This window comes from Desmodus rotundus, chromosome 3 (assembly GCF_022682495.2).
Source record: "Desmodus rotundus isolate HL8 chromosome 3, HLdesRot8A.1, whole genome shotgun sequence".
Taxonomy (NCBI): domain Eukaryota; kingdom Metazoa; phylum Chordata; class Mammalia; order Chiroptera; family Phyllostomidae; genus Desmodus; species Desmodus rotundus.
In genome coordinates, this window is record NC_071389.1 from 68,324,926 (window position 1) to 68,339,559 (window position 14,634).

At 43.0% G+C, this 14,634-nt stretch overlaps 1 protein-coding gene and 1 pseudogene across 1 annotated transcript in view; both read right to left on the reverse strand.

The window, feature by feature from the left end:
• DIPK1A (divergent protein kinase domain 1A) overlaps window positions 1-6,178 on the reverse strand; it is a 118,976-nt gene extending 112,798 nt beyond the window's left edge. Inside the window, exon 1 of the mRNA XM_024565280.3 lies at window positions 6,050-6,178. Coding sequence (XP_024421048.1) covers window positions 6,050-6,103 — 54 coding nt within the window. The 5' untranslated portion in view covers window positions 6,104-6,178. The remainder of the gene's footprint in view (window positions 1-6,049) is intronic.
• A 5,622-nt stretch (window positions 6,179-11,800) lies between these two features.
• On the reverse strand, window positions 11,801-12,821 carry LOC112309158 (large ribosomal subunit protein uL4 pseudogene; annotated as a pseudogene).
• Between the last annotated feature and the right edge of the window lie 1,813 nt (window positions 12,822-14,634).

Genomic DNA, 14,634 nt, shown 5'->3' on the forward strand with positions numbered 1-14,634 from the left:
AACATAACCACAATACCATGATCACATCTAAAAAAGATAATTATTTAATTTCATTAAATAGTCAACCAAAAAATAAAAAAGAACTACTTACTTCAGAAGAATAACTCATCCACTAAAATTTTGGATTTTTAAAACATGTTCATATTACAATATCCTTGTTTTTCTAAACTCCTATACTTTGTAGATTAAAAGGTTTGAAGGTGGAAATATTCACAAGTTATTTGAATATCTAGAAATAGGTATGTTAAAAAGGTGAGACATTTATCTTTTCAATCAGACAATATAAAAAGTTAGTATTTACCAGAGTGGTACAGTATGGTTTTTAGAGTCAACTTCAAGAAATGAAAACATTAAAATGTACCTAACTGCTAAAAGAAAGAAAGAAAGAAAAGAAAAGAAGGAAAGAAAGAAATAAGAGAAAAGAAAGCTTCTACAGAGAATGCAAAACAACACAATAGCCATCAAGCTGAAAAACTGGGGCACTGGGGAGATGACAATGGAGAAGCACTTTTACCGTGTGCTCCAGCCCGAAAGTGTGCTGAAGATGCAATGTGCCTGAGAATTCACCGAGTTTCCAACAGGGCTGTAAAAGCAACTAACGGTAGTATCAAATGGTTGCATTATAATTCTCTGCTTGAATTTAAGACATTATGGAATGCATATGCTCTCTGCATACACACCAATCTCAGAAGATTTAGATTTAGAATTAATCTGAAAATTTAGTTTCAGGCAAAGGCAAAAGCTTAGCTCTGAAGAGCAGGTCTGATAAAGTCGATGAGAACCGCACCACCTGTGGTCCTTCTCTCTCTAAAGCCTTGGGGGACCAGGGAACAACCACCTGCTCTAATTATCCTTAGAATTAAAATAATCCTGGAGGCTGAAAATGAGCAAGAAGCCATATTACTTTTACTATGGTATTTGTCAACCTTGTCACTATTACCAGTTAATCTGTATCAGTAACCCTGACACTAAATTCCACAAAATATCCACATTAAGTCATAAAGAACCAAACTATTTGCAGCAGTCATGTTTGAAAAATAGTACATATAAGCCAAAGAGCCAAGTATCAGAAACGTTAAACGAGTGCTAACACCCTAATTAGAACGTGCCATCTATCCATTCATTCATGACAGCCTACTGGACACATAATGAAACTGCTAGAGTAGTTACTTTTAAGAGGATGATGCCTCAAGAAACTTAAAACTTTTGCACTCCCAAAGGGCTTAAAACCTTCGGAAGTACCCAAGTATCTGATACTTCATTTCATTAGAATTTTGCTAGTTTTTTTATGTGCAACAGGGCATGCAGGCAGAATGACTGGAATGGAAAATGTGTATAACCTAAGTATAGAGAATTACCCTTAATTGTTTCAACTTTCATTCTTCAGGACTTAAGTGAAGGAAGAAGGCATTCAAAACCAAAACCAACAAATTATAGGGCTGCTATGTTATCAGCCCCACTCAGACTATGAGTAAAGGCTAAACAAAGTAGATCCTAATTTGTAGAAAACACACTGCTAAAAACAGACAAATGCAGGTGTCCCAGTCACCACACCAAGTAAGCCAAAATCAGTACCACCATATGGGAAGTGGAAGAAAAACCGTCTAAAAATGGTCTAAATTGGTTAACACATCCAATTTCTGATCTCAGAGGCAGGATGCTACTCTGTTCCACGTACACTTAGTCAAACCAGGAAATATCATTTCCCAGGTAAGGTTTCTTAAAAATTGCTGGAAAGGAGGCAAGTTAGCGTGCTCTGTGAAGGATGCCCTGCCACGAGAAGCTGACTGGCTGTGCAGGTCACAGGCCCTCCCGGCTCACAGAATGGCCACACAGGCAAACAGTGTGCCTACACCACTCCTCTGGGAGAAGTGCTCCCTGCACCAAAAAGCTGGCATCCATAGAATGCAACAAGAGGTGGAGAGGACCACATCACAGTAGTATAAACTCTGTTCCTTATTTTTCACAGCTTTATTGAGACATAACTCATATGCCATACAATGTATTCATTTAAAGTATACACCTCAGTGGTTCTGAGTATATTGACAGAGTACAACCATAACAGTATCAATTTTGGAACATTTCCATTACCTCAAAAAGACACTTCATACCCATTTCCCCCCAACCTTCCCAGTCCCAAGCAACAACTATCTACTTTCTATCTTCGCAGATTTGCCTGCTCTGGACACTTCATATAATTAGAACCATATAATTACATGGTCTCTTGTGACCGGCTTCTTTCATATACTTAATGTTTATAAGGTTCATCTATGGTACAGCATCTATGAGTTCTTCATTCTTTATTGCTGAATAATATTTTACTCTATGGATATTCCACATTAGTTGTTTTCTTCACAAGCAGAATCTCTTTTGCTATATGAACAAAGCCATAAACAATGATTAGGCCCACATTAGTCCATAAATGCCTATTTAATCCATATTATAGCTGAAAACATATCATTAATTGCATAATACTAAAGTTCTCTAGAAGCATTATCAGTTACCCCAATGATATCTGGATTAATGAAGACACTGGGAATGAAGCTCCTTTATATTTAAGTCGACTGCTTAAAATTTTTTTCCCTGTAATTTGTTGGAAGGAGGAAGAGGCAATTCATTTCAAGCCCTAAGGCCTGACCACCTCAGGACACAAATGTTTTTTGATCCCACCCAGCTGAAGACAAACTGCAAAACTGCAAGAATACAACGTTCGTCTCTATAACCTCTCCCTCTCCTTGTTGAACCCTTCATCTCTCCTGCCTATCTTTGAAATAAAATTCCTTTTGTACTCTTCACCCCTTTCCCTACCCCCCAAAAAACAAGATTTTATATCTGTTGACTAATTACAGCCTCACTTTGAATTAAAATAATACAGTTTCTAAAAATGTTACTTAAAGGAGACATTTTTTTAAGACATCTATATCCCAAGACATGAAATGAGAATTCATTTCCCTCAAATGAAGAATTTCCAGTAGGAACAAGCTGGTTAGGGAAGAGTTTTTGTTTTGTTTTTTGCCAAGAGAACCTCTCAAATCACAGTAAATCCACTCCATGGCAAATCTAATCTACTCAGTCCTCTTAGGGTAATGCGTATCTAGGAGGGTGAAAAAATAATTAATAAATTGTTATTAATTTCTTAGGCATGATAATGGTAAAGTATGATTATGTCTAAAAATATCCTTATCTGTTATAAATGCATACTGAGATATTTGGATAAAATGATGTGATATCTCATATTTACTTGAAAATACTTTAGGTAGTCGGAAGAACAATATGAGGGAGGGGAAATGAAACAAAATAATGATAATTGTGGAAGGCAGCTGATAGGTAGATGCATGAGTTCATTATTCTTTTCTGCTTTATGTACATATAAAATGTTCCATAGTAAAATACTTTTAGAGGAGAGAGATAAACTGCTCTCTTCCTCTCAGATATTCTTTATTTCTTTCCTTCATAGGACATAGTGTTGTCAATACATATTTCTGAGATTATTTGATTAATGTTTGTATCCCTGGCTCAACTATAAGGTGTTTGCTTAGCTCCTATAGAACACCTACCACCTCACAAAGTTTGTGGCATGTGACAAATACTTATTAAGTGACTGAGTCAATAAAATAAGTAGTATCATGCTCTTAGGTCAAGAAGTGCTCAATATATAAAGGAAAGGAGGGAGTGGAAAGCCAGGGACCTTTGGTTGAAAGAATTCAACATATTTACTTATATGTATTTACAATTTCAGTTCGTGTGCTTTTCTATTTAAAATGAAGTAAACGTGTAACAAAACAGATTTAACTTCATCTGGCTTATCCTCAGTACCTTAATGTGATGCATTCAGCTAAGAACTACAATCTCAACTTTATGATATGGAAACTATGAAACCAAAAAGTTATAAAACTTTTTCAAGTCATAATAAAATAGTTGCACAAATGAACAAAACTCAGCTCTTGATCATGACTCATGCTTTTTCTAAAGGAACATGATTTTATTCTCAAGAAAAATAAAATAAAAATAAGAAAGGAAAGTAATACTGTATATATCAATTCAACCGTCAGTTGTTGAGAGACTGAGCAGCTGTGTAATAGACAGTTGGAAATATTTTATTTTGATTTGTACAAAACAATTTCAAGCTTGAAGCACCTACTGATAGAGGAAGCATGAAAAGCAGAAGGTGTTTAGGCAACAGGTAATGGAAGAAGATAGGACTCGAGTAATCTGCAAGCCTTTTTTTAAAACTGGTTAAACTGACAATAAGAAAATTTATACAAAGTATAAATACAAATACCAAGACAATGTTTAAAACACCCATCCTCTGGGTTCCCAAGTTTTAAATTTGTCTCAAATAATACCATAATCAATAACGTTTCTGTTTAATCACTATTTTATGTGATAGCCTACTAGAAATAGCCTACTAAAATACCACTCTGCCCAAAATCCTTTTGAAATGCTTAAAATCTAAGTTCACCTTAATTTGGTAACAGATAATGATGTGCACAATTAGAAAGGCAGAAATACCAAATGTTTGCCATTAATGGAGACATAAATATTTGTAGAAACTAGTCGTAACCAGTCTGAAAGCTCTTGTGCTATAGTGCCAAAAACTGTCACAGCCATATCTGCAAAGAACATTTAGAGGCAAACAAATTAAGGTCTAAAACCAAGACTGCCACCAAATCTAAAAAATTAAAAATAAATAGCTAAATAGATTTAGTAAAAAGAAAAGTTTTAAATAGCCCAATAAACTTATTCTGGAGATAGTCTGGAAAGGCATTATTTGGTTCACATAAAGGTACCACCTGGCCTGGACGGAATTCTAGACTGGGTAGCTGCGCAGTTCCTCAGGCCACAGTTACTACTGGTGGAGCTGCTACAAAGACCCGTCATTTCATGGGTTGTCAAACCATGCTTCCAGTCTGCAGCACATCACTCATGGTAGGGTAATGACTTACACATGCAATTTCCAAACAAAAATGAGATTTACTTGATCCATGATGATTTCTTCTAAACTTTTTAAATAATTTATAGAGCACCAGCTGAGCAGGAATTCCTGTACCAAAATTATCTATCAATGCCTTTAAGTCTTTTCATGTAAGAGGTAAAAGAATACTGTCCTCTGAATGCAGACAATACCGCTGACCCGTGCCAGGCATTGATTTGTAGTTGTTTATCCAAAGGGGTGATGGATTTGCGCTCAGCTACTAACGATGTCTACTAGGTCCCCCTGGTGACCAAGTAAGTACAGGAAGGCAGTAACTAGGGTTCGAAGACAGACTGGCAGCGGAACAGAGGGTGGAACGGAAATCATGAAAAATTAACACGCGAACAGTACACATGACATGACTGAGAATAATGTTTGGATTGCTGGGGTACTTGAGATCGCCACCAGACACTGTCCCCTTCCCTTTTAAAAAGCAAACACCCATCCGACACGCTCGGGCTTCGGAGCCCTACCTCCCATTTAAATCACGGATGATGGAAAGACCGAACCAAGGGTCTCAGCAAGAGGCACACACTGCTTCTCGGGGGTTCCGGGAAACACTGATGTGACACATTGCCATAATTTTCTAAAATATGGAAGAATGACACACCACCTTACCTACCACCGATTGAAGACCCAGGACACACAATCGAAAACAGCAGACCTGCGGGGCCCACCAGGGAAGGGGGAGGAGAGCACCAAGACCGAGGAGAAGACCAAGGCACGTCCCGAGCCCAGACTGCCAAGCCCTGACTGCTAGGGCTGTAGGGTTGCAACCGAATCACGTCTCGGGGCTCCTGGGAAGCGAGGGGTGCGAGGGCGAGCCCGGGCCGGGTGACCTGGGTCCCAGAGCCTCGCCGGTCCGGGCGCGGGAGGTGCAAGGGCAACGGCTGGGGGGCGCGGGCAGTGCCGCCTCGGGGGCTGCGGCGCCCAGGCGGCTGGGAGGGCGCGCCGCCAGGTGCCGACAGCAGGGGGCAGCGGGGTTCGGGCGGGCGCCGACCGAGGGAAGAGGAGGGAGGCAGGCAAGTACCGCGCGGCGAGGAAGGGCGCGCGGCGGGCTCGCAGCCGGCCTACCTGGAGGTAATAGGGTTTCCTTAGCCAGGCCCCCGGACAGAGACTCCTCGCCATGGTAATCACACATCGCCCCGCCGCGCCGCAGTCAGTGGCGGACCCGAGTGCCGGCGGCCCGGCTCCCCGCCTTCCCCCGCCTCCCCGCCCCCAGCGCCGCCGGGCCCGCCCACTCCCCCGCCCCCGCCCCGGCGCGCGCCGCGCTCCTCCGGGCTCCGCCGCGGCGACGGCGGCCCGCTGCCCGAGGCCCGGCCTCGCGTTCTGCTCGCGCGGCCGTCGTGGCTGTCGGAGCCGGCGCTACCGACGCCGCCATAAAAGGGAGCCGCTCCTCGCCTCAGCCGACACAAATGCAACGGTGCCTGGCGCTTAAAGGGGAGGCGTGCGGAGGAGGGAGGGGGTGCCGCCGACGCTCCGGTGGAGCACGCTCCGCGCGGGGAGGGCCGGACGCGGTGGGGCCTGTGCCGCGCGCGGGTCCGAGGCGCCGGCTCCCGGCTCCCTCGGCTACGCCTGGCGTGCGTCTCGCCGGCCCGCGCGGCGGTACTGACGCTCCCTTTGGATTCTGCCCCTGCAGTGTGGACGTATCGGGGCCGGTTGCATGGAAATTCAGGGAAAGCTCGGGGCTCCTTCCTTGGGGACGGGCTTGTCCTGCCTCGCGCCCGGGGGCGGGGGCGGAGGCGGCTCGGGGAGGGAGCGTCTGCCGCAGACCGAAACGCCGACGGAGCATCCGCTGAGGACTCGGCTCTTCGCCCGCTGCCGACCCGACGCGGCCAGGCTGCTCTGTGCCAGACTCTCCGTGACCCCCAAATCCACTTTGCCTCTAAGGGCCTTAAACTATTTTTTAAACGTACTTTTTAAAAATTCCGAGCTTTTTAGTGTGTATTGTTTTCAAACAGCTTCAGAGTTTTCCCTGCCCCACCCAGAAACCCTGATTCAAAAGAAAAATATTACTGAATTAAATACAGTGCTGAAGACGGGAGACCTGGGACGTGGCGTGGCTACTCAGGCTACATAATGCAGGGTGTGGTGTCTTGACAGCGAAGTGCAAATAAGGGAAAACAGGGACACCCTAGTGAGGGAACAGCTGTTGATATGAGTGAGTTGGAGGGAGAAGCGTTTTTGCTTCCTTTCACCCATAGTCCACCTTTCACATGATGCTGACAAAGTTTAAGTGGCCATTTAGAACTCATTCGGGCCTGTGGCTCTGAGAAGTGGTTTCCCTAGAAGCAAACCTTAACTCTCTCATTGTGGCTTTTATCTAAGCCTTGTCCTGGTGCTTTCCATTTCTGAAGAGATACCTTCCTGCCCGCCCCTCCCCCAACCCATGCACAGGCACAGGTTTTAAACCTGGGCAGAATTTTACTGCTGGCAGATAAACCCGTTTTTCACTGAATTTTAGTTTGGGTTAAGAGATTTCGGTAATTTCTGAGTAAACTAAGAATGGATCCTATTGGTTTCATTCATTCTTTTAGTCATTCAATAAATAAATATTAATGGAGCACCCAGACATTGTTTTAGTTCATTGGGTTACATGTGTGAACAACACAGACAAAAAACCTGGCCCTTGTAGATATTACATTTTGGAGGTGGGTGCAACAGACAATAAATAACATGTATAAATACAAAAATCAAGTGGGATAATAAAGCTGATAGGGGATATGAAAAAATAAATCAGTAGAGATGAGGAAGATACAGGTAGAGTAGGTTTGAGGAGAAAGATCAGGACTTCAGTTTTGGACATTTAAGTTTGAGATATTTATTAGAAATCCAAGCAGAGATGTAGAGTAGACAGTGGTATATATGACTCTGGGGTTAAGGAAAGCAGTCCAAGCTAGGGGTGATGAAAGATATCAGCATTTACATGATATTTAAAGCCAGGAGACTAGACAGTATCACCAAGGGAGTGTGTAAACAGAAGAGAACCAAGGATGAAGTCTTGTGACATCAAGGTGGGAGAAGTGAATGAGCCAGCAAAAGAGCCTGAGAAGGAGCAGCCAATGGAGTAGGAGAACCAAGAGTAAGTGCCTAGAAGCCAAGTGAAGGTAGTGCACCAAGGAGGTGTGAGTGCTCATATGTGAGTGGAAACTGAGAATTGATCATTGGATTTGTTACGATGGATGCCATTGGTAACATCAGTGGAGCAAGGTGGGGAGGTGCTTGATTGGGTTTAAGAAAAAATGGGAGGAGAGGAATTGGAGATGGCTAACATTATAGGCCATTCTTTTGAGAAGTTCTCCTGCAAAGGGGAGCCCTGAAAGGAGAGAATAACTGTTGGAGGAAGTGAAGTCAAAAGTAGATTGACAAAACATTTGGGAGAAATAATTGTTTCTGATGCAAATGATCTGGAAGAGAAGGAATCATTTATATAGGAGCAACAAGAGAGAATTGTTGGAGAGGTGCCCTTCAGAAGGAAAGAGAATTTGGAATCCAGCACATAAGTGAAAAGATAATGTGCAGACAGGAGCACAAACTGTTCATCTATGGAAACAGGCAGGCAGGTGGGTAGGAGTGGTTATGGGAATCTGTGGAAGTTCTCTTTTGATTGTTTTAATTTTCTCAGACAGGAAGTAAGGTCATCAGTGGAGAGGATGTGCGGAAGAGTAATGGAGGCTTGAGGACAGAAGCAAAGGTATGAAATAGTCATATAGGAGAATGGACTAGAAAAAAATCATATGTTTGCTGAGTGTCATAAAGGGGCCATTTGAGTTTATGGTCATGAATTTAAGTGGGACAAGTCAGTGTGATTGTGCTTTTTTTCCTCCAGCAATAATCAGCTGCCAGAGTAGAGGCTCAGTGTAGGCTCAGAATTCTGTTTAATCAGGTTTTACCAAGGAAATAAGAGCAAGAAGAGAGCAGCAAGGAAGCTGAGGATGTAAGGGAGTGGTTATGGTTCACCATGGAGTTTAAGATGAGGAACAAGATGATACAGAGAGATTAAGGGCAGAAAAAATTGGTAGGACTGATGAATTACAAGTCTTTGTGGAGTTGAGAGACGATAAGAGTCAGAAAAATGAGCTAGAAAGATAGGAGGTGTATAATAAAGAGTCTGGATCCATTTTTTGTATTTGCTGGCAGCTTTCAAGCCCCACCACCCCTCTTTTCCCTATGCCCACTCCTGGGAAAACTGGTAAGAAAGTCTGAGTGCGCATCCCTTTGGTGCCAGTGGGAAGTTCAAACCATGTAAGAACCAGACCATGTGAGGGAACCTTCACCCTGGTCGCACCCCTACGCCAACCACCATAAAACCCTAAGATGTCTTCTTTCTTTGTCTCCTGAAGCCATATTTGTACCAGCTTGAAGCCTGCCCTGCTCTCCCCAGAAAGCTTCTTTGTGAGTGATAAACCTTTTCATGCTGTCTGGGTACATGTGCAGCATCAAGGGTTTCTACATCCAAGCCAAATTTTAGGTGGAGTCCATCTCACTTTTGTAAGAGTTACCACAACAATATGGTACATTAGAGTGGGATGCATGAAATTAAGATGATGGAGATATGATGAAGTCCAGGGTGAAATGCGACAATGGCAGTCGAATAGCTGAGGAATGTGGAATATGGTATTGGAAGAGTCAGGGTGAGAGTGTCATAGGATTACCTATTTCGTAGCAAGACTTAGGACAGGAGAGGTGCTGGAGAGGGTTCCAATAGCCCAAAGCTGAAGTGCTTGAGAAATAAGGCAGAATGATCTATGAGTGAGTAGGTGACTACCACAATGAAGAGAGTGACAACATCAGAGGACATAAGTTAAAAAAACCAATGTTGGTCAGGGGAAGGAATTAGAAAGGAAAGAGGGAGACTAGCCTGAAAGAAGCAATGAAGAGCAAGGAGGATCCCTCTTCTACTTCCAAAACAGAGGATGAGCCAGATTTGCTTTAGAGCAAGATGACGAAGGAAACATTCAGAAGGAGAGATTGAGGATACAGAAGGTTTTGCTGATGATGGCCTGTGGATTCCAGAGAACACAGTGGAAGAGTCTCAGAAACTGGGTAGTGGTGAGAAAGGCTTCAAAATAGGTGATATGAAGAGCCTTGAGTGAGTGGAGAGAAAGGGTGTCTGGGATTTTTTATGGTAAGGGCTATAAACAGGGGTAATAAGGACAAAGCTTCAACCAAATGAGTAGAAATGATTGCTCAGTTCCCATTTAGAGTCAACAGAGATTGAATGTAGTTAAAATTTTCTTATTTGAAAGAGGAAAATTAGATCATTTTCATTTCAAATTTGTGCCGTTTCCCTTGTTATCACATGTCCCAGAGGCCTGAGAGAAAAACCTGGGGCTGGAGCAGCACCCCAGGGTCCAGGCTGGGAGCCTCATTATAGGTGGGGTTGATGAGTCCTTGTACCACTGGGCTTGTACTTTTGGTTTCAAATCCACCTGTGTGAGTCCCAAGAAGTATCCAAACTGGTTGGCTGTGACAAAGTTAGGTAAGAAACTTCCTACCTCTTGATCTGGCTGTTCTTTACACCCTTGTTACAGTGGCCCTGTGAATTCTTTATGTTGTACACTGGACCTACCTTACAAACTTACCTGGCACTCACTCTTATGAGGCTTCAAAGTCTCTGTTTTTCTAAGGAAAAGCCAGCTGATCCAAAATTAACCCAATGTGATTGTGTTCAGAGGTAGTAATTTGTGGCTTCTTAGTCGCCATGTGAAATGTAACTTTGGCCTTCCAGAGACAAATGAGTAACTCCATTGGTTTCAAATGCGTGAAAATCACGATCAGTGGTCTTCAAGCATTTTTGTTTACACTCAACAAAAGAATTTTGAAACGTACATGTATTCCTTCCTCATTTTTATACCAACATCCAAATTTCTTCTGATGAAATTAAATAATTGTAAAAGAAGTGATTTCCAGTGTTCTGTTTTAAATACGGGCATTTAAAAATAAAATGGTCACACAAATCTTAAGTATGGAATAAGAGTGGACTATAAGTGCCATGGCAATTTGATACCATTTAAAGAGTAAACAAAAAATTGTTTCTGCCCTGGTCAGTGTGGCTCAATTCATTGGGTGTCATCGCACAAAGCAAAAGGTCACCGGTTTGACCCCTGGTCAGGGCACATGCCTGGGGTGTGAGTTCGGTCCCCGGCTGGTCAGGGCACATAGGAGAAGCAACCAGTCGATGTTTCTCCCTAACACTGATGTTTCTCTCCCTCTCTTCCCCTCTCTCTAAAAATAAATGAATAAGATCTTTTTTAAAAAGTTTTTTTAATTGTTTCCTAGCTATCATCGTTCCTTTTTCTTCTTGAACTTTTCAAAAATATTTTTTTATCTTTCAGTTACAGTTGATGTACAAAATATTAGTTTCAGGTGTACAACCCCATGATCAGACATTTATATAACCTATGAAGTAATCACCCCGATAAATTCAGCACCCATCTGACACCACATAGTATATGGTAGATAATTACAATATTATTGATTATGTCCCATATGCTGTATTTTATATTCCCATAACTATTTTGTAACTACCAATTTTCTTGAACTTTTGTAATTCCACTTCCACTATAGAGTTTTATCCTGTTATACATTTTATGCATCTTAATCTGTTTTCAACCTACCATACTCTGCAGTAAAAAATAAATTGACTCATTTTTTCCTCACTGCCTCTTTGATCGGGTTTTTATTCAAAATTAGCAGACCAAAGTGATTTGACCTTTACAGAGCAAACAAATTTCAGTTTATACTACAGGCTTCTTCTGTGGTGGGTTTCTTTTCTGCAGTCTTCTTAACTGCTAGGTTCTTAGCTGCAGCCTTTTTCCACCAAAGCCTTCCACTTCATAACGCCAACAGCCCTCTTTCTTACTTCCCTACCACAGCCTTCTTGCCTGGAGCCCCCTTCTCATCTGATTTGGCTTCTAGCACTGCTGCCGCTTCATCCACCTGGAGCTTGTATTTCTTGGCCTGATGAAGAATGGTGTTCCGGAGCCTGCCTGGTCTTTGCATATGGATTCAGCTTCAACATGACTCTCAGGTGTGTCAGTGGATTCTTCAGGACTCTGTGATGATCTTCTTGCATGGTGATCAGAGGGCTCTTTGTATCTCTGGGCTTTTCAAGATTCTGCTAAGGTCTGTACTGAGTATCTTGTGCATGCAAAAATTGCAGTTACTCTTGAGGGAGGCAGCTTTATACCGGGTGCCATACAGATCTTTTAACTTGGTGGAAAGCATTTTCAGTCCTAGTGCAGAAATGACCTACGTGCCCACCAGGAGCAGGTTTCAAAATCTTCAGTGTGCTTACATTAAGCAGGTAATTCCAGGGATGTTTCTGACGGCTTTGACGATACCATTGTCCTCATTATAGATGATGTAAGGTCCCCTGCACTGGATACAATGGTTTCTCATTTTGCCCTTGCCAGCTCCCATTTGCTGAGAGGCACAGACCTTTTTGATATCATTCCAGGCCATAAGTTTCTTAAGAAGCAAAACAGCTTCATTGGTCTTCTTTTGGCCTTCAGCTTTATCTTCAACCACCAAAAGAAATTCAGGAATTTCCTCAATTTAATGACCAGTGCTCTCAAGGCCCAGGCAGCCAGAGTAGAGCAGATTGCATATCTCTTCTGTGTTGTATTTACTCTGAGGTTCCAACAGCACCAGGTGTTAGCTGGTGCAAACATCTGGCTCCCACAACAAAAGCACCCTGGCCAGAACCATGAGTTTCACCACCTTGAACTCTGGGAATTGGAGCCACAGCTCTGCCAGTACCCCAAGATTCAGCACTGGTTTGATGACCTGTCAATTCACTGACAGCATAGGGCTGTCTATTGTTTTTGTTCGAGTTGGTGTACAAAGTTTACGATACCGACAAAGTGACACTTTTTCCAGATGACTTTCCCTTTTTGGAGTTCACAGATGTCAATGGAGGAGCATGTGCCGTGCGTGCTGTGGAGGGGAAGAGTCCATAGGACAAGCATAAGTTGATATTTTAATGCTTTTTACTTTCATTTTTAAATTTTATTTTAACTTTTTTTTGTTTTTTTAATATATTTATTATGCTATTACAGTTGTCCCATTCCTCCTCCCCTCACTCCACTCCATCCTGCCCACCCCCTCCCTCCCACATTCCCCCCCTATAGTTCATGTCCATGGGTCATACTTATAAGTTCTTTGGCTTCTACATTTCCTACACTATTCTTACCCTCCCCATCTATTTTCCACCTATCATCTATGCTACTTATTCTCTGTACCTTTCCCCCACTCTCCCCCTCCCACTCCCCTATAGACAACCCTCCATGTGATCTCCCTCTCTATGGTTCTGTTCCTGTTCTAGTTGTTTGCCTAGTTTGCTCTTGTTTTTGTTTTAGGTGTGGTCGTTAATAACTGTGAGTTTGCTGTCATTTTTACTGTTCATATTCTTTATCTTCTTTTTCTTAAGTAACTCCCTTTAACATTTCATATAATAAGGGCTTGGTGATGATGAACTTCTTTAACTTGACCTTATCTGAGAAGCACTTTATCTTCCCTTCCATTCTAAATGATAGCTTTGCTGGATACAGTAATCTTGGATGTAGGTCCTTGCCTTTCATGACTTGGAATACTTCTTGCCAGGCCCTTCTTGCCTGTAACGTCTCTTTGGAGAAATCAGCTGACAGTCTTCTGGGAACTCCTTTGTAGGTAACTGTCTCCTTTTCTCTTGCTGCTTCTAAGAGTCTCTCCTGTTTAATCTTAGGTAATGTAATTATGATGTGCCTTGGTGTGTTCCTCCTTGAGTCCAGCTTCTTTGGGACTCTCTGAGCTTCCTGGACTTCCTGGAAGTCTATTTCCTTTGCCAGACTGGGGAAGTTCCCCTTCATTATTTGTTCAAATAGGTTTTCAATTTTTTGTTCTTCCTCTTCTCCTTCTGGCACCCCTATCATTCGGATGTTGGAATGTTTCAAGATGTCCTGGAGGTTCCTAAGCCTCTCCTCATTCTTCCGAATTCTTGTTTCTTCATTCTTTTCTGGTTGGATGTTTCTTTCTTCCTTCTGGTCCACACCGTTGATTTGAGTCCCAGTTTCCTTCACATCACTATTGGTTCCCTGTACATTTTCCTTTGTTTCTCTTAGCATAGGCTTCATTTTTTCATCTGGTTTTCAAACAGAGTCAACCAATTCTGTGAGCATACTGATAACCAGTGCTTTGAACTGTGCATCTGATAGGTTGGCTATCTCTTCCTCGCTTAGTTGTATTTTTTCTGGAGCTTTGAAGTGTTCTGTCATTTGGGCCATTTTTTTTTTGTCTTGGTGCCTGTTACTTTAAGGGGCGGAGCCTTAGGTGTTCACCAGGGCAGGGTAATGCTGGTTGTTGTGCCGTGACGCTGTGCGGGGGGGGGGGGGGGGGGGGGGGGGGGGGGGGGGGGACGCTCCCCTCTCCACCAGATGTCAAGTCTTTCACTCTGCTACCCACAATCAAACTGGGCCCCTCTGGTGCTGGTTCCCCAGTGGGTGGGCCTGTGCACACTCTAGGCCCCTGTGGGTCTCTCCAACGACCTCTCCTGTGAGGCTGGGAGTCTCTCCTGCTGCTGCCCCAACCCCCACGGGCGCTTTCAATCAGAGGTTTGAGGCTTTATTTCCCCGCACTGGAGCCCCCGGTTACACGGACTGCTTCGCTCCCCTCTGTTT